At 33.9% G+C, this 25,985-nt stretch overlaps 1 protein-coding gene across 1 annotated transcript; it reads right to left on the reverse strand.

Annotated features, from left to right (window-relative positions):
- Window positions 1-590: 590 nt before the first annotated feature.
- LOC127725223 (uncharacterized) lies at window positions 591-23,407 on the reverse strand. Its single transcript, XM_052232077.1, has 3 exons — window positions 23,294-23,407; window positions 22,884-22,990; window positions 591-5,108 (listed from the first exon to the last, which is right to left on the reverse strand). The coding sequence occupies exons 1-3, from the start codon at window positions 23,295-23,297 to the stop codon at window positions 3,696-3,698; spliced, it is 1,524 nt and encodes a 507-aa protein (XP_052088037.1). The 5' UTR covers window positions 23,298-23,407; the 3' UTR covers window positions 591-3,695.
- Window positions 23,408-25,985: the final 2,578 nt, after the last annotated feature.

The following is a 25,985-nucleotide window of genomic DNA, read 5'->3' on the forward strand; positions in this document are numbered from 1 at the left end:
ATGAATTTATATTTATTTTCGACCTCTGCTGAGTCAAACAAAGTTTTACGAGGGGAGTCTTTTTCTTCTATGGGATATCCATCCTATTTGCAGGGTCGCCATATTAAACAATATATGAGTTTATTTTTAAATATAATATACCTCGTTAATATAGTTATACATTGTACATGTTAAATTAAATTCATTAAGTGTATTTTGACATTTTGATACGGTCCCTCTATTTTTTTAGTCAGTGTAGGTATCGGTATCGGTATGAGTGTCCGTGTAGATGACTTTTCGAAAATGCCTAATGAGACAACTATCCATCGGAGACCAAATAACATAGATGTAAGTTTGAATTCCTCAGTCGATATACTTCTTTCAGGTCGTTATATCCTGGTATAGACCTCGTACAAATGAACGCTATAATTGTATAATGTTTATGTGTAGTCTTACTTTGTATCAATGTCGTTTAACGTCATCGGTTTCAAATTGGATACACGGAACACAAAAAAACTCAATTGACTTTCTCATCAACCCTTAAAAGGTCTGTAACCAACATTAAATTCCTTCATGCACACTAAACGTTAGTTTTAATAACATAACAACGATTTATAACAACATCTTTTATTTTCTAAAGAAATTAATGGTGTACAAATGGGCTAAATATATAGAGTTAAAATGATAAGAGCATAAAAACACAAAATAGTTAATACTAGTAATAATTTTTGATACACCGATTGTCTTTTTCATAAGATAAATATAGTTACAGTCAAAATCCTCAAATACTACACATTCTAAGAATATGTATATACTAGACTATTATACCTCAATATATTTTCTGTTTAAAAAATAATAAATATTTTTGCTATAACATTCAACATAGTATTTGCCAGTCAATAGTTTCAAAGACAATTACTCAGGCAAATAATTTTTGAGACTTATTTTTTTTTTTCACTGAACTAAAACAACGTCATTTTGACTATTCGTGTTGCTTGGACTTTTTCAAATCGTTAGGTAATACACTGATATATAGAAAAAAAAGCAGTTATTGGCTTCTCGGGCACAACAAATGAGATATTTCTTTCATATAACCAGTCAAAGAAAATAAACTATTGTGTGCAAAATTGAATGTGATAAACTTGTCCGCATTTCTGTCCTTATTTCAATACCCTGTAAAATATCTCCATCTTCAGATATTAATTTTATTAATTGTTTTCAATTTATTACAATGTACCTGATGGCATATATATATTTCTAATTTAATATTCAGAATTTTAAAAGTTGTCTCAAGTGTTTGCTTAGTGTTTTCAGTAAACAAAACATTATTGAAAGTTTAAATTTCAAATAGAAAAGAAACGGAGAATCTCATTTTATCTCAATAATGTTCCGAAATTTATTTAATTAAATGTTCGTTTAAGGTGTCAATGCGAAATCCAACAGTAGCTTTTTGTCGCCGAATCGGCATTGGAAAATAAAAGGTCAAAAGTAAAACGTTTCTAAGAAGTATAAACAAGTATGTATTATAGGGAATAATCTGAAATTGTGACTTAGTGAGATAAAATTGTGACTCCATTAGATCAAATTTTGACTTAGTTATATCAAATTGTGACTTGGTGAGATCAAATTGTAACTAATTTAGATCAAATTGTGACTCAGATACATCAAATTGTGACTTGGTTTGATCAAACTGTGACTCAGTAAGATCAAATTGTGACTTTTATTAGATCAATTTGTGACGTATATTGATCCAATGTAATTTAGATCACATCGTGACTTGGTTAGATCAAACTGTCACTCAGTTAAACCTATATTGTGACCCAATTAGATTAAATTGTTACTTTGTTAGATCAAATTGTGACTCAGTTAAATCAAATTGTGACTTGAATTGATCAAATGTGACTAAGTTAGATCATATCGTGACTTAGTTAGATCATATCGTGACTTAGTCAGATCATATCGTGACTTGGTTAGATCAAACTATGACTCAGTTAAACCTATATTGTGACTCAGTTTGATCAAATTGTGACTTAGTTATAAAAGATCAAATTGTGACTCAGTTAGATCAATTTGTGACTAAGTTAGATCAAATTGTAAATAAGTTAGATTAAATTGTGACTCGGATCAAATTGTGACTTGGTTAGATCAAATTGTGACTTGGTTAGATCAAATTGTGACTTTGTGAAATCAAATTGTTACTAGACTAAGTTAGATCAAAGTGTGACTTAGTTAGATCAAATTGTGACTAAGTGAGATGAAATTGAAAGGTTTTTTTTTTAATTTATCCTGCAATCAGCCAACTATTGTACAAATAAAGTCTCCTGTACTGTGGATATTTCTTTTTGTGTAACAGTTCATTTTGGGATCCTCTTCGCGGTCCGCGTTTAAAATATGTCTATTTCTTTAAAAATAAGAGACGATGATTTGGATTTTAACAACTAAAGTTTTAAGTGGCGGGTGTAAATTGCAGGATAAAAACAATATATGTACATTGTCGGAAATATAAAATGTATTTGTACTCGCTGCGTAACTCGAGAAAAGCTCAGCGAGTCTCGCTTTTCGTCCTGTTTCTAAAGCTAGTACAAATAAATTTTACTATTTTCCGACAATGTAAATATATTGTATATATGCTTGCTTAGCTATAACGCTGTGTTAAAATGTATATGATTTTAAACAGTACAATACCAATGCAGTTAAAACATATATATATATATATAAGAATCACTGTAAATAGTAAAACAATTGTATGATTACAAACTACACAATAAAAAGCTTTAAACTTATTTTTACACTTATTGTATACATGCATAATCCAGTATGTACAAAAGACGGTATATACACCCATTATTACCCTTTCTGGTGTAAAATTGATACCTAATTCAAAAAAATGAAATTCGAATACAGAAGACAGCCGAAATAGTTTAGAAAGATTCTAATTTCTTCTTTTTGAATTCGTAGAATCAACAAAAGAACCGTATCAAGTAATGCGAAGTGTTGCTCTATGTTTACCAATATCACCAGTCATGAAAATAGTATTTCTTTATAAGCTGTAGGTCTTTTTAACTTGAGGGGAGATCGAATTAAGATTTAACTTTGAATACTTAATAGAAAAAAAACAAAATCAATGTACATATGGCTTGATCGACATCTAGGAAATCAATTGCTCAAACCGATGCTAGATGCGGTGTTGAACTAGCTTTAAAGTGTGAGCATTTATGTATATGTGTTGAAGGCGTGTTATTAACTGCAAGTTGGAGATAAAGAACCGCAATATCAATCATGTTCTTTTGATTTCAGCTTTGCCATGTTGATGAAGTGATATTGCATCATTAACTAATATAATTTCATTTACATTATAATAGCATCAAATTTCTTATCTGATCAGTTCATATTATGCAAACAATTCTTACAACACAACCACTATTTAGCAATATTGTATAACATGCAATCTCTGATTTTGTAACAATATTTTTAGTTGACAAGTAATAATAAAACATAACTGAAAATAACAGAGAAAATAGTGATATCTAGTAATAACTGCATCCCTGAATCCACAAGATTAGTGTATTTCTTTACACATTTTATTTCATTACACATTTAACTCTAATTAGAATCGGGGCAATAATCAGGACAAGATACAGTAGGCCTGGTAAATCTATACAATAGCATACTAAGAAATAACAGTGCACCTGTGCATCTGTCCTTATTTGGTACTATCAATCTAAATATTTTACGCAAGGATATATTATACCAGATAAACAAACAAGTATCACAATTGAAAAAACACAATCACATATGAAACAACGCCAGGTACATTTGCAGGTACATTTTGTATTTGTGTTGTCATCTGTTATACGATCGTAATCGTTCCTAGGATTATTTTTACAACAGGGTAAAACTCGAATACAACTTGAACAAGAAGACTTACTACACTTGCAAGCAGACTTACAACCTTTCGAATAACATTTGCAAAAACAATCAAAAAGGCTGCCTATTAAAAGAGAAAAAATATATCGTGAAGAAAGACTTGATATTAGGTTCAAAAGAAAAAAGTAGAACGCTGGAGGTGACAGATATGCTTGTCCTAAGAACCCAAAAACAATTCCCACAAAAATAGATGAATATCCTGAAACAAACCTCACGATAATTTTCCTCCAAAAAATTCTACTTTTCCAGCCAAGTCTTTCACGAAGGGGACATAATGTAAAGCATAATTTTATCATGAAAAACATTGTCTCAACTGACACCGATACCCATAGAGAAAAGCATATTGTTTTGAGGATTGCATCACTAGCCAGGACATAAGCAATTTTGCACATATATTCCTCATCAAATTTAGATTTTATATTTTCTATGATTCGCTTACCATTTGGATCGTCTAATAATTTTAGTATGCTAATATGTTCGTCTAAAACGTGTTTTGCATGAGTGATTACATTTTTTCCAATTGGAAAAAACTTAAACAATTTGGGTGTAGAACAAGCCCCGTGCGGAACTTCATGAGAAGTATTAAGCATGGTACCGGCCACGATTAAACTTACATAAGAGTACCGTATTAAGGAACCTGCCAATGAACTAACAAATGCAATTATGAGTGCCACTTTCATACCAACTTCTTTGAATTCACCAACTGTAGTCGTACAGAAATCGGCACAACATGATTTCTCTTCAGCTTCATCACTATATTGTTCTCCAGATATTATATAGTTTATCAAATGTTCACAGTTGTTATGTCTGAAGTCGTAATCACGCTCTCCTAATCGCTCACAAAGTCGTTCGTGTATGTTTGATTCATTAGACGTAGAGGGTTCGTATTTGAAGTGAAAGAGTCCTGATTTAAAATCAAAAAGGTCGGATGGTACATCGAGTTTTACTTCTTTCAGTTCATTTATAAATTTGCCTACTCCAAAACCGCTGTTATTTGTAAATATTTCTCTCGAAGATGTATAATGGCCAACTATTACCTTGATACAAGTTTCCCCTCTTTCCAGAATGTCCAGTAACATGAAATAATGGCAATAACTGCAACATGATGAAATTCTTCTGTTTACTTTGAACTTTGAAAACTTCTGAATTTTATTATTGTTGATGAGGTTGAAGAATTCTTTAAAATTATGTATCCTGTCTACCTGAAATATATCAAAATCTATAATAATAGGTCAAATAACATTGAATGGTGCTTAAATATGCCCAGCATACAATTTGCAACACGTCCAAATATAATATACAGCAGAAGACTATATATTTAAGGGGGAGGGTAATTAAAATTATGCACATGATAAGACCAACTTATTCCAGTACATTGCAGCACATTGCAGCACGTACCTTAAAGTTAGTCGACATTATATGGATTCTGGACTCAGAACAATCATCTGTTGCATATATTCTAATTTTAAAGTGTATTTAAACTATAAATGTTTGGATGTTTGAATTTTGAATTTATGATCTGAAATTATTTATAACATACCTTTCATCAGTAGTCAGTCCGTTGTTACTCTCATGATTAATAACATACCTTTCATCAGTAGTCAGTCCTTTGTTACTCTCATGATTTATAACATACTTTCCATCAGTAGTCAGTCATACCTTCCATCAGTAGTCAGTCCGTTGTTACTCTCATGATTTATAACATACCTTTCATCAGTAGTCATTCCGTTGTTACTCTCATGATTTATAACATACCTTTCATCAGTAGTCAGTCCGTTGTTACTCTCATGATTAATTACATACCTTTCATCAGTAGTCAGTCCGTTGTTACTCTCATGATTTATAACATACCTTTCATCAGTAGTCAGTCCGTTGTTGCTCTCATGATTTATAACATACCTTTCATTAGTAGTCAGTCATACCTTTCATCAGTAGTCAGTCCGTTGTTGCTCTCATGATTTATAACATACCTTTCATTAGTAGTCAGTCATACCTTTCATCAGTAGTCAGTCCGTTGTTGCTCTCATGATTTATAACATACCTTTCATTAGTAGTCAGTCATACCTTTCATCAGTAGTCAGTCCGTTGTTACTCTCATGATTTATAACATACCTTTCATCAGTAGTCAGTCCGTTGTTACTCTCATGATTAATAACATACCTTTCATCAGTAGTCAGTCCGTTATTACTCTTATGATTTATAACATACCTTTCATCAGTAGTCAGTCCGATGTTACTCTCATGATTTATAACATACTTTCCAACAGTAGTCAGTCCGTTGTTACTCTCATGATTAATAACATACCTTTCATCAGTAGTCAGTCCGTTGTTACTCTCATGATTTATAACATACCTTTCATCAGTAGTCAGTCCGTTGTTGCTCTCATGATTTATAACATACCTTTCATCAGTTGTCAGTCCGTTGTTGCTCTCATGATTTATAACAAACCTTTCATCAGTAGTCAGTCCGTTGTTACTCTCAAGATTTATAACATACCTTTCATCAGTAGTCAGTCCGTTGTTACTCTCATGATTTATAACATACCTTTGATCAGTAGTCAGTCCGTTGTTACTCTCATGATTAATAACATACCTTTAATCAGTAGTCAGTCCGTTGTTACTCTCATGATTTATAACATATCTTTCATCAGTAGTCAGTCCGTTGTTACTCTCATGATTAATAACATACCTTTCATCGGTAGTCAGTCCGTTGTTACTCTCATGATTAATAACATACCTTTCATCGGTAGTCAGTCCGTTGTTACTATCATGATTAATAACATACCTTTCATTAGTAGTCAGTCCTTTGCTACTTTCATGATTTATAACATACCTTTCATTAGTAGTCAGTCCGTTCTTACTCTCATGATTAATAACATATCTTTCATCAGTAGTCAGTCCGTTGTTACTCTCATGATTAATAGCATACCTTTCATCGGTAGTCAGTCCGTTGTTACTCTCATGATTCATAACATATCTTTCATCAGTAGTCAGTCCGTTGTTACTCTCATGATTAATAACATACCTTTCATCGGTAGTCAGTCCGTTGTTACTATCATGATTAATAACATACCTTTCATTAGTAGTCAGTCCGTTGCTACTCTCATGATTTATAACATACCTTTCATTAGTAGTCAGTCCGTTCTTACTCTCATGATTAATAACATACCTTTCATCAGTAGTCAGTCCGTTGTTACTCTCATGATTAATAACATACCTTTATTCAGTAGTCAGTCCGTTGTTACTCTCATGATTTATAACATACCTTTCATTAGTAGTCAGTCATACCTTTCATCAGTAGTCAGTCCGTTGTTACTCTCAAGATTTATAACATACCTTTCATCAGTAGTCAGTCCGTTGTTACTCTCATGATTTATAACATACCTTTCATCAGTAGTCAGTCCGTTGTTACTCTCATGATTTATAACATACCTTTCATCAGTAGTCAGTCCGTTGTTACTCTCAAGATTTATAACATACCTTTCATCAGTAGTCAGTCCGTTGTTACTCTCATGATGTATAACATACCTTTCATCAGTAGTCAGTCCGTTGTTACTCTCATGATTTATATCATACCTTTCATCAGTAGTCAGTACGTTGTTTCTCTCATGATTTATAACATACCTTTCATCAGTAGTCAGTCCGTTGTTACTCTCATGATTTATAACATACCTTTAATCAGTAGTCAGTCCGTTGTTACTCTCAAGATTTATAACATACCTTTCATCAGTAGTCAGTCCGTTGTTACTCTCATGATTTATAACATACCTTTCATTAGTAGTCAGTCATACCTTTCATCAGTAGTCAGTCCGTTGTTACTCTCAAGATTTATAACATACCTTTCATCAGTAGTCAGTCCGTTGCTACTCTCATGATTTATAACATACTTTTCATCAGTAGTCAGTCCGTTGTTACTCTCATGATTAATAACATACCTTTCATCAGTACTCAGTCCGTTGTTACTCTCATGATTAATAACATACCTTTCATCAGTAGTCAGTCCGTTGTTACTCTCATGATTGATAACATACATTTCATCAGTAGTAAGTCCTTTGTTACTCTCATGATTTATAACATACCTTTCATCAGTAGTCAGTCCGTTGTTACTCTCATGATTTATAACATACCTTTCATCAGTAGTCAGTCCGTTGTTACTCTCATGATTAATAACATACCTTTCATTAGTAGTCAGTCCGTTGTTACTCTCATGATGTATAACATACTTTCCATCAGTAGTCAGTCCGTTGTTACTCTCATGATTTATAACATACCTTTCATCAGTAGTCAGTCATACCTTTCATCAGTAGTCAGTCCGTTGTTACTCTCATGATTTATAACATACCTTTCATCAGTAGTCAGTCCGTTGTTACTCTCATGATTTATAACATACCTTTAATCAGTAGTCAGTCCGTTGTTACTCTCATGATTTATAACATACCTTTCATCAGTGGTCAGTCCGTTGTTACTCTCATGATTAATAACATACCTTTCATTAGTAGTCAGTCCGTTTTTACTCTCAAGATTTATAACATACCTTTCATCAGTAGTCAGTCCGTTGTTACTCTCATGATGTATAACATACCTTTCATCAGTATTCAGTCCGTTGTTACTCTCATGATTTATAACATACCTTTCATCAGTAGTCAGTCCGTTGTTGCTCTCATGATTTATAACATACCTTTCATCAGTAGTCAGTCCGTTGTTACTCTCATGAAACATAACATACCTTTCATCAGTAGTCAGTCCGTTGTTACTCTCATGATTTATAACATACCTTTCATCAGTACTCAGTCCGTTGTTTCTCTCATGATTTATAACATACCTTCCATAAGTAGTCAGTCCGTTGTTACTCTCATGATTTATAACATATCTTTTATCAGTACTCAGTCCGTTGTTACTCTCATGATTTATAACATACCATCCATTAGTAGTCAGTCCGTTGTTACTCTCATGATTAATAACATACGTTTCATCAGTAGTCAGTCCGTTGTTACCCTCATGATTAATAACATACCTTTCATCAGTTGTCAGTCCGATGTTACTCTCATGATTTATAACATACCTTTCATCAGTAGTCAGTCCGTTGTTGCTCTCATGATTTATAACATACCTTTCATCAGTAGTCAGTTCGTTGTTACTCTCATGATATATAACATACCTTTCATCAGTAGTCAGTCCGTTGTTACTCTCATGATTTATAACATACCATCCATCAGTAGTCAGTCCGTTGTTACTCTCATGATGTATAACATACCTTTCATCATTAGTCAGTCCGTTGTTACTCTCATGATTTATAACATACCTTTCATCAGTAGTGAGTCCGTTGTTGCTCTCATGATTTATAACATACCTTTCATCAGTAGTCAGTCCGTTGTTACTCTCATGATTTATAACATACCTTTCATCAGTAGTCAGTCCGTTGTTACTCTCATGATTCATAACATATCTTTCATCAGTAGTCAGTCCGTTGTTACTCTCATGATTAATAACATACCTTTCATCGGTAGTCAGTCCGTTGTTACTATCATGATTAATAACATACCTTTCATTAGTAGTCAGTCCGTTGCTACTCTCATGATTTATAACATACCTTTCATTAGTAGTCAGTCCGTTCTTACTCTCATGATTAATAACATACCTTTCATCAGTAGTCAGTCCGTTGTTACTCTCATGATTAATAACATACCTTTATTCAGTAGTCAGTCCGTTGTTACTCTCAAGATTTATAACATACCTTTCATCAGTAGTCAGTCCGTTGTTACTCTCATGATGTATAACATACCTTTCATCAGTAGTCAGTCCGTTGTTACTCTCATGATTTATATCATACCTTTCATCAGTAGTCAGTACGTTGTTTCTCTCATGATTTATAACATACCTTTCATCAGTAGTCAGTCCGTTGTTACTCTCATGATTTATAACATACCTTTAATCAGTAGTCAGTCCGTTGTTACTCTCAAGATTTATAACATACCTTTCATCAGTAGTCAGTCCGTTGTTACTCTCATGATTTATAACATACCTTTCATTAGTAGTCAGTCATACCTTTCATCAGTAGTCAGTCCGTTGTTACTCTCATGATTAATAACATATCTTTCATCAGTAGTCAGTCCGTTGTTACTCTCATGATTAATAGCATACCTTTCATCGGTAGTCAGTCCGTTGTTACTCTCATGATTCATAACATATCTTTCATCAGTAGTCAGTCCGTTGTTACTCTCATGATTAATAACATACCTTTCATCGGTAGTCAGTCCGTTGTTACTATCATGATTAATAACATACCTTTCATTAGTAGTCAGTCCGTTGCTACTCTCATGATTTATAACATACCTTTCATTAGTAGTCAGTCCGTTCTTACTCTCATGATTAATAACATACCTTTCATCAGTAGTCAGTCCGTTGTTACTCTCATGATTAATAACATACCTTTATTCAGTAGTCAGTCCGTTGTTACTCTCATGATTTATAACATACCTTTCATTAGTAGTCAGTCATACCTTTCATCAGTAGTCAGTCCGTTGTTACTCTCAAGATTTATAACATACCTTTCATCAGTAGTCAGTCCGTTGTTACTCTCATGATTTATAACATACCTTTCATCAGTAGTCAGTCCGTTGTTACTCTCATGATTTATAACATACCTTTCATCAGTAGTCAGTCCGTTGTTACTCTCAAGATTTATAACATACCTTTCATCAGTAGTCAGTCCGTTGTTACTCTCATGATGTATAACATACCTTTCATCAGTAGTCAGTCCGTTGTTACTCTCATGATTTATATCATACCTTTCATCAGTAGTCAGTACGTTGTTTCTCTCATGATTTATAACATACCTTTCATCAGTAGTCAGTCCGTTGTTACTCTCATGATTTATAACATACCTTTAATCAGTAGTCAGTCCGTTGTTACTCTCAAGATTTATAACATACCTTTCATCAGTAGTCAGTCCGTTGTTACTCTCATGATTTATAACATACCTTTCATTAGTAGTCAGTCATACCTTTCATCAGTAGTCAGTCCGTTGTTACTCTCAAGATTTATAACATACCTTTCATCAGTAGTCAGTCCGTTGCTACTCTCATGATTTATAACATACTTTTTATCAGTAGTCAGTCCGTTGTTACTCTCATGATTAATAACATACCTTTCATCAGTACTCAGTCCGTTGTTACTCTCATGATTAATAACATACCTTTCATCAGTAGTCAGTCCGTTGTTACTCTCATGATTGATAACATACATTTCATCAGTAGTCAGTCCTTTGTTACTCTCATGATTTATAACATACCTTTCATCAGTAGTCAGTCCGTTGTTACTCTCATGATTTATAACATACCTTTCATCAGTAGTCAGTCCGTTGTTACTCTCATGATTAATAACATACCTTTCATTAGTAGTCAGTCCGTTGTTACTCTCATGATGTATAACATACTTTCCATCAGTAGTCAGTCCGTTGTTACTCTCATGATTTATAACATACCTTTCATCAGTAGTCAGTCATACCTTTCATCAGTAGTCAGTCCGTTGTTACTCTCATGATTTATAACATACCTTTCATCAGTAGTCAGTCCGTTGTTACTCTCATGATTTATAACATACCTTTAATCAGTAGTCAGTCCGTTGTTACTCTCATGATTTATAACATACCTTTCATCAGTGGTCAGTCCGTTGTTACTCTCATGATTAATAACATACCTTTCATTAGTAGTCAGTCCGTTTTTACTCTCAAGATTTATAACATACCTTTCATCAGTAGTCAGTCCGTTGTTACTCTCATGATGTATAACATACCTTTCATCAGTATTCAGTCCGTTGTTACTCTCATGATTTATAACATACCTTTCATCAGTAGTCAGTCCGTTGTTGCTCTCATGATTTATAACATACCTTTCATCAGTAGTCAGTCCGTTGTTACTCTCATGAAACATAACATACCTTTCATCAGTAGTCAGTCCGTTGTTACTCTCATGATTTATAACATACCTTTCATCAGTACTCAGTCCGTTGTTTCTCTCATGATTTATAACATACCTTCCATAAGTAGTCAGTCCGTTGTTACTCTCATGATTTATAACATATCTTTTATCAGTACTCAGTCCGTTGTTACTCTCATGATTTATAACATACCATCCATTAGTAGTCAGTCCGTTGTTACTCTCATGATTAATAACATACGTTTCATCAGTAGTCAGTCCGTTGTTACCCTCATGATTAATAACATACCTTTCATCAGTTGTCAGTCCGATGTTACTCTCATGATTTATAACATACCTTTCATCAGTAGTCAGTCCGTTGTTGCTCTCATGATTTATAACATACCTTTCATCAGTAGTCAGTTCGTTGTTACTCTCATGATATATAACATACCTTTCATCAGTAGTCAGTCCGTTGTTACTCTCATGATTTATAACATACCATCCATCAGTAGTCAGTCCGTTGTTACTCTCATGATGTATAACATACCTTTCATCATTAGTCAGTCCGTTGATACTCTCATGATTTATAACATACCTTTCATCAGTAGTGAGTCCGTTGTTGCTCTCATGATTTATAACATACCTTTCATCAGTAGTCAGTCCGTTGTTACTCTCATGATTTATAACATACCTTTCATCAGTAGTCAGTCCGTTGTTACTCTCATGATTCATAACATATCTTTCATCAGTAGTCAGTCCGTTGTTACTCTCATGATTAATAACATACCTTTCATCGGTAGTCAGTCCGTTGTTACTATCATGATTAATAACATACCTTTCATTAGTAGTCAGTCCGTTGCTACTCTCATGATTTATAACATACCTTTCATTAGTAGTCAGTCCGTTCTTACTCTCATGATTAATAACATACCTTTCATCAGTAGTCAGTCCGTTGTTACTCTCATGATTAATAACATACCTTTATTCAGTAGTCAGTCCGTTGTTACTCTCAAGATTTATAACATACCTTTCATCAGTAGTCAGTCCGTTGTTACTCTCATGATGTATAACATACCTTTCATCAGTAGTCAGTCCGTTGTTACTCTCATGATTTATATCATACCTTTCATCAGTAGTCAGTACGTTGTTTCTCTCATGATTTATAACATACCTTTCATCAGTAGTCAGTCCGTTGTTACTCTCATGATTTATAACATACCTTTAATCAGTAGTCAGTCCGTTGTTACTCTCAAGATTTATAACATACCTTTCATCAGTAGTCAGTCCGTTGTTACTCTCATGATTTATAACATACCTTTCATTAGTAGTCAGTCATACCTTTCATCAGTAGTCAGTCCGTTGTTACTCTCAAGATTTATAACATACCTTTCATCAGTAGTCAGTCCGTTGCTACTCTCATGATTTATAACATACTTTTCATCAGTAGTCAGTCCGTTGTTACTCTCATGATTAATAACATACCTTTCATCAGTACTCAGTCCGTTGTTACTCTCATGATTAATAACATACCTTTCATCAGTAGTCAGTCCGTTGTTACTCTCATGATTGATAACATACATTTCATCAGTAGTCAGTCCTTTGTTACTCTCATGATTTATAACATACCTTTCATCAGTAGTCAGTCCGTTGTTACTCTCATGATTTATAACATACCTTTCATCAGTAGTCAGTCCGTTGTTACTCTCATGATTAATAACATACCTTTCATTAGTAGTCAGTCCGTTGTTACTCTCATGATGTATAACATACTTTCCATCAGTAGTCAGTCCGTTGTTACTCTCATGATTTATAACATACCTTTCATCAGTAGTCAGTCATACCTTTCATCAGTAGTCAGTCCGTTGTTACTCTCATGATTTATAACATACCTTTCATCAGTAGTCAGTCCGTTGTTACTCTCATGATTTATAACATACCTTTAATCAGTAGTCAGTCCGTTGTTACTCTCATGATTTATAACATACCTTTCATCAGTGGTCAGTCCGTTGTTACTCTCATGATTAATAACATACCTTTCATTAGTAGTCAGTCCGTTTTTACTCTCAAGATTTATAACATACCTTTCATCAGTAGTCAGTCCGTTGTTACTCTCATGATGTATAACATACCTTTCATCAGTATTCAGTCCGTTGTTACTCTCATGATTTATAACATACCTTTCATCAGTAGTCAGTCCGTTGTTGCTCTCATGATTTATAACATACCTTTCATCAGTAGTCAGTCCGTTGTTACTCTCATGAAACATAACATACCTTTCATCAGTAGTCAGTCCGTTGTTACTCTCATGATTTATAACATACCTTTCATCAGTACTCAGTCCGTTGTTTCTCTCATGATTTATAACATACCTTCCATAAGTAGTCAGTCCGTTGTTACTCTCATGATTTATAACATATCTTTTATCAGTACTCAGTCCGTTGTTACTCTCATGATTTATAACATACCATCCATTAGTAGTCAGTCCGTTGTTACTCTCATGATTAATAACATACGTTTCATCAGTAGTCAGTCCGTTGTTACCCTCATGATTAATAACATACCTTTCATCAGTTGTCAGTCCGATGTTACTCTCATGATTTATAACATACCTTTCATCAGTAGTCAGTCCGTTGTTGCTCTCATGATTTATAACATACCTTTCATCAGTAGTCAGTTCGTTGTTACTCTCATGATATATAACATACCTTTCATCAGTAGTCAGTCCGTTGTTACTCTCATGATTTATAACATACCATCCATCAGTAGTCAGTCCGTTGTTACTCTCATGATGTATAACATACCTTTCATCATTAGTCAGTCCGTTGTTACTCTCATGATTTATAACATACCTTTCATCAGTAGTGAGTCCGTTGTTGCTCTCATGATTTATAACATACCTTTCATCAGTAGTCAGTCCGTTGTTACTCTCATGATTTATAACATACCTTTCATCAGTAGTCAGTCCGTTGTTACTCTCATGATTTATAACATACCTTTAATCAGTAGTCAGTCCGTTGTCACTCTCAAGATTTATAACATACCTTTCATCAGTAGTCAGTCCGTTGTTACTCTCATGATTTATAACATACCTTTCATTAGTAGTCAGTCCTTTGCTACTCTCATGATTTATAACATACCTTTCATTAGTAGTCAGTCCGTTCTTACTCTCATGATTAATAACATATCTTTCATCAGTAGTCAGTCCGTTGTTACTCTCATGATTAATAGCATACCTTTCATCGGTAGTCAGTCCGTTGTTACTCTCATGATTTATAACATATCTTTCATCAGTAGTCATTCCGTTGTTACTCTCATGATTAATAACATACCTTTCATCGGTAGTCAGTCCGTTGTTACTATCATGATTAATAACATACCTTTCATTAGTAGTCAGTCCGTTGCTACTCTCATGATTTATAACATACCTTTCATTAGTAGTCAGTCCGTTCTTACTCTCATGATTAATAACATACCTTTCATCAGTAGTCAGTCCGTTGTTACTCTCATGATTTATAACATACCTTTCATTAGTAGTCAGTCATACCTTTCATCAGTAGTCAGTCCGTTGTTACTCTCATGATTTATAACATACCTTTCATCAGTAGTCAGTCCGTTGTTACTCTCATGATTTATAACATACCTTTAATCAGTAGTCAGTCCGTTGTTACTCTCATGATTTATAACATACCTTTCATCAGTGGTCAGTCCGTTGTTACTCTCATGATTAATAACATACCTTTCATTAGTAGTCAGTCCGTTTTTACTCTCAAGATTTATAACATACCTTTCATCAGTAGTCAGTCCGTTGCTACTCTCATGATGTATAACATACCTTTCATCAGTAGTCAGTCCGTTGTTACTCTCATGATTTATAACATACCTTTCATCAGTAGTCAGTCCGTTGTTGCTCTCATGATTTATAACATACCTTTCATCAGTAGTCAGTCCGTTGTTACTCTCATGATTTATAACATACCTTTCATCAGTAGTCAGTCCGTTGTTACTCTCATGATTTATAACATACCTTTAATCAGTAGTCAGTCCGTTGTTACTCTCATGATTTATAACATACCTTTCATCAGTGGTCAGTCCGTTGTTATTCTCATGATTAATAACATACCTTTCATTAGTAGTCAGTCCGTTTTTACTCTCAAGATTTATAACATACCTTTCATCAGTAGTCAGTCCGTTGCTACTCTCATAATGTATAACATACCTTTCATCAGTATTCAGTCCGTTGTTACTCTCATGATTTATAACATACCTTTCATCAGTAGTCAGTCCGTTGTTGCTCTCATGATTTATAACATACCTTTCATCAGTAGTCAGTCCGTTGTTACTCTCATGATTTATAACATACCTTTCATCAGTAGTCAGTCCGTTGTTACTCTCATGATTTATAACATACCTTTAATCAGTAGTCAGTCCGTTGTTACTCTCATGATTTATAACATACCTTTCATCAGTGGTCAGTCCGTTGTTACTCTCATGATTAATAACATACCTTTCATCAGTAGTCAGTCCGGTGTTACTCTCATGATTTATAACATACCTTTCATCAGTAGTCAGTCCGTTGTTACTCTCATGATTTATAACATACCTTTCATCAGTAGTCAGTCCGTTGTTACTCTCATGATTTATAACATACCTTTCATCAGTAGTCAGTCCGTTGTTACTCTCATGATTTATAACATACCTTTTATCAGTAGTCAGTCCGTTGTTACTCTCATGATTTATAACATACCTTTCATCAGTTGTCAGTCCGTTGTTGCTCTCATGATTTATAACATACCTTTCATCAGTTGTCAGTCCGTTGTTCCTCTCATGATTTATAACATACCTTTCATCAGTAGTCAGTCCGTTGTTGCTCTCATGATTTATAACATACCTTTCATCAGTTGTCAGTCCGTTGTTCCTCTCATGATTTATAACATACCTTTCATCAGTAGTCAGTCCGTTGTTACTCTCATGATTTATAACATACCTTTCATCAGTAGTCAGTCCGTTGTTACTCTCATGATTAATAACATACCTTTCATCAGTATTCAGTCCGTTGTTACTCTCATGATTAATAACATACCTTTCATCAGTAGTCAGTCCGTTGTTACTCTCATGATTTATAACATACCTTTCATCAGTACTCAGTCCGTTGTTACTCATGATTAATAACATACCTTTCATCAGTACTCAGTCCGTTGTTACTCTCATGATTTATAACATACCTTTCATCAGTACTCAGTCCGTTGTTACTCTCATGATTTATAACATACCTTTCATCAGTACTCAGTCCGTTGTTTCTCTCATGATTTATAACATACCTTCCATAAGTAGTCAGTCCGTTGTTACTCTCATGATTTATAACATATCTTTCATCAGTACTCAGTCCGTTGTTACTCTCATGATTTATAACATACCATCCATTAGTAGTCAGTCCGTTGTTACTCTCATGATTAATAACATACCTTTCATCAGTGGTCAGTCCGTTGTTACCCTCATGATTAATAACATACCTTTCATCAGTTGTCAGTCCGATGTTACTCTCATGATTTATAACATACCTTTCATCAGTAGTCAGTCCGTTGTTGCTCTCATGATTTATAACATACCTTTCATCAGTAGTCAGTCCGTTGTTACTCTCATGATTTATAACATACCATCCATCAGTAGTCAGTCCGTTGTTACTCTCATGATGTATAACATACCTTTCATCATTAGTCAGTCCGTTGTTACTCTCATGATTTATAACATACCTTTCATCAGTAGTGAGTCCGTTGTTGCTCTCATGATTTATAACATACCTTTCATCAGTAGTCAGTCCGTTGTTAATCTCATGATTTATAACATACCTTTCATCAGTAGTCAGTCCGTTGTTACTCTCATGATTTATAACATACCTTACATTAGTAGTTAGTCATATCTTTCATCAGTAGTCAGTCCGTTGTTACTCTCAAGATTTATAACATACCTTTCATCAGTAGTCAGTCCGTTGTTACTCTCATGATTTATAACATACCTTTCATCAGTTGTCAGTCCGTTGTTACTCTCATGATTTATAACATACTTTTCATCAGTAGTCAGTCTGTTGTTACTCTCATGATTTATAACATACCTTTCATCAGTAGTCAGTCCGTTGTTACTCTCATGATTTATAACATACTTTTCATCAGTAGTCAGTCCGTTGTTACTCTCATGATGTCTAACATACCTTTCATCAGTAGTCAGTCCGTTGTTACTCTCATGATGTCTAACATACCTTTCATCAGTAGTCAGTCTGTTGTTACTCTCATGATTAATAACATACCTTTCATCAGTAGTCAGTCCGTTGTTTCTCCCATGATTTATAACATACCTTTCATTAGTAGTCAGTCCGTTGTTACTCTCATGATGTATAACATACCTTTCATCAGTAGTCAGTCCGTTGTTACTCTCATGATTTATAACATACTTTTCATCAGTAGTCAGTCCGTTGTTACTCTCATGATTTATAACATACATTTCATCAGTAGTCAGTCCGTTGTTACTCTCATGATTAATAACATACCTTTCATCAGTTGTCAGTCCGTTGTTACTCTCATGATTTATAACATACCTTTCATCAGTTGTCAGTCCGTTGTTACTCTCATGATTTATAACATACCTTTCATAACATACCTTTCATCAGTTGTCAGTCCGTTGTTCCTCTCATGATTTATAAAATACCTTTCATCCGTAGTCAGTCCGTTGTTCCTCTCATGATTTATAACATACCTTTCATCAGTAGTCAGTCCGTTGTTACTCTCATGATTAATAACATACCTTTCATCAGTTGTCAGTCCGTTGTTACTCTCATGATTTATAACATACCTTTCATCAGTTGTCAGTCTGTTGTTCCTCTCATGATTTATAACATACCTTTCATCAGTAGTCAGTCCGTTGTTACTCTCATGATTTATAACATACTTTCCATCAGTAGTCAGTCCGTTGTTACTCTCATGATTTATAACATACCTTTCATCAGTAGTCAGTCCGGTGTTACTCTCATGATTTATAACATACCTTTCATCAGTAGTCAGTCCGTTGTTACTCTCATGATTTATAACATACCTTACATCAGTAGTCAGTCCGTTGTTACTCTCATGATTTATAACATACCTTTCATCAGTAGTCAGTCCGTTGTTACTCTCATGATTTATAACATACCTTTTATCAGTAGTCAGTCCGTTGTTACTCTCATGATTTATAACATACCTTTCATCAGTTGTCAGTCCGTTGTTGCTCTCATGATTTATAACATACCTTTCATTAGTTGTCAGTCCGTTGTTCCTCTCATGATTTATAACATACCTTTCATCAGTAGTCAGTCCGTTGTTGCTCTCATGATTTATAACATACCTTTCATCAGTTGTCAGTCCGTTGTTCCTCTCATGATTTATAACATACCTTTCATCAGTAGTCAGTCCGTTGTTACTCTCATGATTTATAACATACCTTTCATCAGTAGTCAGTCCGTTGTTACTCTCATGATTAATAACATACCTTTCATCAGTATTCAGTCCGTTGTTACTCTCATGATTTGTAACATACCTTTCATCAGTAGTCAGTCCGTTGTTACTCTCATGATTAATAACATACCTTTCATCAGTACTCAGTCCGTTGTTACTCATGATTAATAACATACCTTTCATCAGTACTCAGTCCGTTGTTACTCTCATGATTTATAACATACCTTTCATCAGTACTCAGTCCGTTGTTACTCTCATGATTTATAACATACCTTTCATCAGTACTCAGTCCGTTGTTACTCTCATGATTTATAACATACCTTTCATCAGTTGTCAGTCCGTTGTTACTCTCAAGATTTATAACATACCTTTCATCAGTAGTCAGTCCGTTGTTACTCACATGATTTATAACATACCTTTCATCAGTAGTCAGTCCGTTGTTACTCTCATGATTTATAACATACTTTTCATCAGTAGTCAGTCCGTTGTTACTCTCATGATTTATAACATACCTTTCATCAGTAGTCAGTCCGTTGTTACTCTCATGATTTATAACATACCTTTCATCAGTAGTCAGTTCGTTGTTCCTCTCATGATTTATAACATACCTTTCATCAGTAGTCAGTCCGTTGTTACTCTCATGATTTATAACATACCTTTCATCAGTAGTCGTCAGTCCGTTGTTGCTCTCATGATTTATAACATACTTTTCATCAGTAGTCAGTCCGTTGTTTCTCATGATTTATAACATACCTTTCATTAGTAGTCAGTCCGTTGTTACTCTCATGATTTATAACATACCTTTCATCAGTAGTCAGTCCGTTGTTACTCTCAAGATTTATAGCATACCTTTCATCAGTAGTCAGTCCGTTGTTACTCTCATGATTAATAACATACCTTTCATCAGTAGTCAGTCCGTTGTTACTCTCATGATTTATAACACACCTTTTAATCAGTAGTCAGTCCGTTGTTACTCTCATGATTTATAACATACCTTTAATCAGTAGTCAGTCTGTTGTTACTCTCAAGATTTATAACATACCTTTCATCAGTAGTCAGTCCGTTGTTACTCTCATGATTTATAACATACCTTTCATCAGTACTCAGTCCGTTGTTACTCTCATGATTTATAACATACCTTTAATCAGTAGTCAGTCCGTTGTTACTCTCAAGATTTATAACATACCTTTCATCAGTAGTTAGTCCGTTGTTACTATCAAGATTTATAACATACCTTTCATCAGTAGTCAGTTAAGTCGACAAGACTTTAGCGCGAACTGTGACGGGGACCCAAAAAGGAACCGTTATTTTAATAGTAATTTTAACATTACCGTTTGCAAGATCTGCTTACCCTTCCGGAGCGCTTGAGATCACCCCAATTTTTAATGGGGTTCGTGTTGCTCAGTCTTTAGATTTTTTGTTGTGTTTCATGTTGGTGTTGTGTACTGCTGTTTGCCTGTTTATTTTCGACTTATGAGTGCGAATGTTCCTTTGGTATCTTTTGCCTCTCTTTTGTACAGCATAGAAGGAGGATACAATGAATTTGCTGTGTACATATACAAATAAGGCAAATATTTTGTGTATCTTTATTATCTATACAATAACTGTTTATCTGTACGATAATATACAATTATGGCCTTCATGAAAAGTTAATATCCAAAATTATTAAATCGAGGAAAGGTTATTTTCTACGAGGTCCGTAGGACCGAGGGAAAATAACCTTTTCTGAGATTTAAAAATTTTGGATATTTACTTTTCATGAAGGCCAAAACTGTATTATTATACTGAACTGAATACAAAGATATAATTTTCCTTGAATGAACATAAAGATTTGAGGTAAAAGTTCCTTTCGACTGTAACTAGAACTAGAGGCTCTCAAGAGCCTGTGTCGCTCACCTGTATCTACTGTTGTTTAGGAAATCATGTAAAATAAGGTTAAAATCATAATAAATAGTATTAGACACCCCAATAATGATTGAGGCCAAGTTTGGTTTAATTTGGCCCAGTAGTTAAATTAAAAGCAGGTCATTCCATTGTTATATTACAATAGTTTTTACTGAAGACCCCTTATCATTATTTAAATTAGTTTTCAAATTGTGACCATTTGAAATTGTTTTTTTTTAACAATTTTCCCTTAGACTTCTATAGTAAACCCCTATGTTCTATTTTTAGCCATGGCCGCCATGTTGGTTGGATGACAGGGTCATCGGATACATCTTTCAAACAAGTTACCCTATTGAAAATTGTGGCTATGTTAAATTCTATTTGGCCCAGTAGATTAAGTGGAAAAGATTTTGTAAAAGATTACAAAAATTTACGAAAAATTGACTATAAAGGGCAATAACTCCTTAAGGAGTCAATTGACAATTTTGGTCATATTGACTTATTTGTAGATCGTACTTTGCTGAACATTATTGCTGTTTACAGTTTATCTCTATCTAAATAATATTTAAGATAAAAACCAAAAACTGCAAAATTTCCTTAAAATTACCAATTCAAGGGCAGCAACCCAACAATGGGTTGTCTAATGCGTCTGAAAATTTCATGGCAGATAGATCTCGACCTGTTGAACATTTTTACCCATTGCCATTTGCTCTAAATGCTTTAGTTTCAGAGATATAAGCCAAAAACTGAATTTTACCCCCATGTTCTATGTTTAGCCATGGCTGCCATCTTGGTTGATGGGCGGGGTCAACGGATACATTTTTGAAACTAGATCCCTACGGATGATTTAGGCCAAGTTTGTTTTTATTTGGCCCAGTAGTTTCAGAGGAGAAGATTTTTGTAAAAGTTAACGGACGACGACGACGGACGACGGACGCCAAGTGATGAGAAAATCTCACTTGGCCTTTTTGGGCCAGGTGAGCTAAACATCAAGATTTCTCATAGATCTCATAGATTTGTGCGTTGTGCATACTCATTCAACCATATTAACCCAAGTTTGAAGCTTGTTTGGTGCTTTTTGAGTCTTTGTGTCTCTAAATTTTTCCAATATCCAGATTCGAGAATTAGCAAAATGTTGAGGAGTTCGCCATATTTACCAGATGTAAACAAGCGATATGATGTCTCTAGTTTGATATTATTTTGTCGTGCAAATGTGCGCTAAAAACATTTATTTTTTGCTACGCGGTTATTCCTGAACAGTTATTTTGCCTATGCACACATTCGCAAACAGTTATTTTGCCTACATGAAGATTCGCAAACAGATATTTAGCCTACGTGAAGATTCGCAAACAGTTATTTTGCCTACGCGATATTTTCCGCCGGAAAAGGGGGTTATTCTCCATGAAGGAATGAAAAACATACAGTAATATCTGAATTATTTTATTAGTGGTTGCTATAGTAAAGTATAATACCAGATAAGGGTCTTTGTAAAGAATCTTTCATCCTTCCTGCCATGTTGGGTATAATCTGGCACATTGGTTTAGAGAAGAAACTGAAAATGCGAAGAGTATTCGGACGGCAACATAATAGACGCCAATACAAATGCGCTTACACAGGTCCGAACAAAATAAAATAAAACGTCCAATTATTAATATATATATATATAACTATTGTAGAATTATGCTTTTACTTACAGAAGTACTGGTTGGAGAAGTGCAGTCGTCAATCACTTGTTGATCAGCTGGTTCAGATGGTTCAATGTTATCTATAATTATTGCATAGCTTTGATCCATCCGGTTTTCTACAAGTTAAGAAAGGTAATGACAATTAAACAAAATTAAACAATCTGCTGAGCCATAATTTTCATGTTGTCACATACATTTTGTTAATGACTACAATTATACAAGGGTATATTATAAAACATTAGAAATCTTTATTGACGCCACTTTTTTATTTGCAAAAAAGAAGAAGTTTGAAGTGTACTGTACGGTCCAACCGTGTAAATTGGTTTATTTTTGCGAGACATGATGATTCATTCAAAGATGTACATGACCGATTACAGAAATTTTCTGATCCATTTAGATATAACTGAAAAATGTCTTACCCATTTTCAATAGTAATGGATTTAGAGCCCAATATCTGAAGTATAATATAAAAGTAAGCCAAACAAAAATGAAATAAGAAACAATAACGATAAAACGTCCTGTTAAAAAACGATTTCTCGGTATCTTAAGTATAATTCTAAAGTAGTAATTCAAAGAGAGAAAAACTTCCTGTAAGGAAATTTTTTAAATCTTGTTTAAAAGATACTGTCTTTTGTTCATTTGAAGATAAGGTTCAAACACTTGTGTGTAATGCATACCCAAAAAAAAAGTATGAAACGTAAGTTTTTAAGGTAACACTTTAAAATAATTTGAATGTATGAGAATTTAAAACCATTTGCTTGTTTTTTTTCATACTTTACTAGATATTATAAGTTTAATCAGATACTGAGAATTTCTGGCTTTATAAGTAAAACAATAGAATGAATTTGAGCATATAGAGCGTAATGATAATGAAAACAAGTTAAGAGGGTGTACTTCTGCTTTGATTTACAAACATAGTGTAAACACATGGTCATTTATGAGTTGGTCATGTATACATTATATTTTAAAAAGTATTTCAACAAATGGATTATTAACAGGAGCTGTGCTCTTGCTAATATGTAAATTCATTTTAGTTCGAAATATAAATTACAAATTTATGATTAAATGTTGATAGGCAGACAAATATACCGGATATTATATATATGAACAAAGCCATATAGTGAATACAATATACTAAATAAAGATCATTGTACGACTTTGCGCCCAGCAGAGCTATAGAAAAACAGTACATTAACGGGTGTTGTACGACTTTGCCCCCAGCAGAGCTATAGAAAAACAGTACATTAACGGGTGTTACACGGATACTTTTTAGATGATACACGGACACTTTTTAGTTGTTACACGGACACTTTTTATGAATAGAATCACTCGTGCATGATCAGCGAGTTCATGGGCACTTTAAATTTCAATTAGATTTGAACTTTTTGTTTCACCGACATATTTCCTGTCTGTTTTATAAAAATACGTTGGCATCAATAACTATATTTTTTTCAAACAATTCCAGTATATTACTATTCATATAAGTACACTAAGGGATTGACTATTTAACCTCAAAGGGGGTTATGGTTTTTCTTAAAAAAAATATTCTGATCCCCAATTTTATGGGAAAAAATATATTGTGGTCAAGCAGATGACAAAATAATGTTCTGATTCCTGATTTTCCGAATACCGTATATAATAGTGCTAATTTCGAAGAAAAAATATTTGGGTGATAGCGTTGAAAAACTAAATAATTTTCTTATTCAGAAAAAAAAACAAACCCCCTTTTGAAGCTAGATGGTCGATCCGTAAATGTATTTTTTTTTTCAATATATGGACATGAATAGTATTTTGGACAATGCTGAAAGTAAAGAAATGCTGGTACCGACGTTTATATTTCAATAAAAAAGACAGGAAATATATATAAAAAAATTATATCTAATCAAAAGATAAAATCCCTATCAACTCACCAATGCACGATTGATCCTATAAATAAAAAGTGTCCGTGTAATACATGTTCAAATAGGCAGCAAATCTTGAAGAAAATCATTAAACTTATGTCACCAATTTTGGACGGTAAGCTGCGATTGGATCATATTGCGACACGTGTTTAATCCTGATCAACACTATCAGAGACATATAAAAACCTATAAGCATGAAGCAAAATATATGCCTATATATATATCTAATAACAAGACAACATCCATTTTTTCATAACACTTCATTCACTAATGAAAGAGGAAATTCATTCTTTTGATACATTTATATTGTTATTGTATTCATATATATTGAGTTCATAGATTTGGGAGCAAACGTACGATTTTTAATATTTTTTTAAGGGGGAATGGGGGGATGGAATGGCACATCCTGCATTTTTTCAACAAAAAAAGGATCAAGCCTGTTTATTTTAAATTTATTTTAACCCCCCCCCCCCCCCCTTTTCCGTTTTCCCCCCAAATAAAAATCAAATGTTAGCTTGCTTACCTCTGAAATCTTTTTCATACATTACTTACTTGCGAAGTTGCATTTTAAAAAGTCTCAAATGTGTACGACATCCATCTTTTACTTGACATGGTTCTTTTTTATAACATAATAAGATTCTTGAATTTCTTGAGAAAAAAACTCTCAGTTGAAGGGAAGTGAAAAAAGAAGCTTGTTTAAACTGTAACTTACATTAACTGGTATATGGCCATTTAAATTTCTAATCTGTTTAATTTTGCTACCTTTTCTAAATGCAAAACGTTCTACTTCTTTCTTGAAACGTCGTACAAGTCAGATACAAAACAAAGGTAACAAAAAAAAACCAGGCCGGAAACAAACTGCCGTATAGTTCTTCTGCACTTGTAGTCAGGTCACCTGACTACTCGTGCAGAAAAACTACCTGGCAACAGTTGTTACCGGCCTGTTTCCTTGTTACCTTTGTATTGTATCTAATACATATTTGATGCATAATAATAAACATTCAAAATTCATGAAAATGATAAGTCCAATTAACTTAGGAAATGCAAGCCCTGGAATATATAGTACATATGGTGACGCTGCTGGAGTGTTGGTACATAGAAATGGAAAGTTCACCATTGGGAAGCTCAAATCATCACTGTTGTCGTAAAGTGTGTTTTCAACCGACCCTCATTGTCAATTTCTGGATATTAGACAAGATATGAGGCAGAC

Source organism: Mytilus californianus, unplaced genomic scaffold (genome assembly GCF_021869535.1).
Source record: "Mytilus californianus isolate M0D057914Y unplaced genomic scaffold, xbMytCali1.0.p SCAF_15, whole genome shotgun sequence".
Taxonomy (NCBI): Eukaryota; Metazoa; Mollusca; class Bivalvia; order Mytilida; family Mytilidae; genus Mytilus; species Mytilus californianus.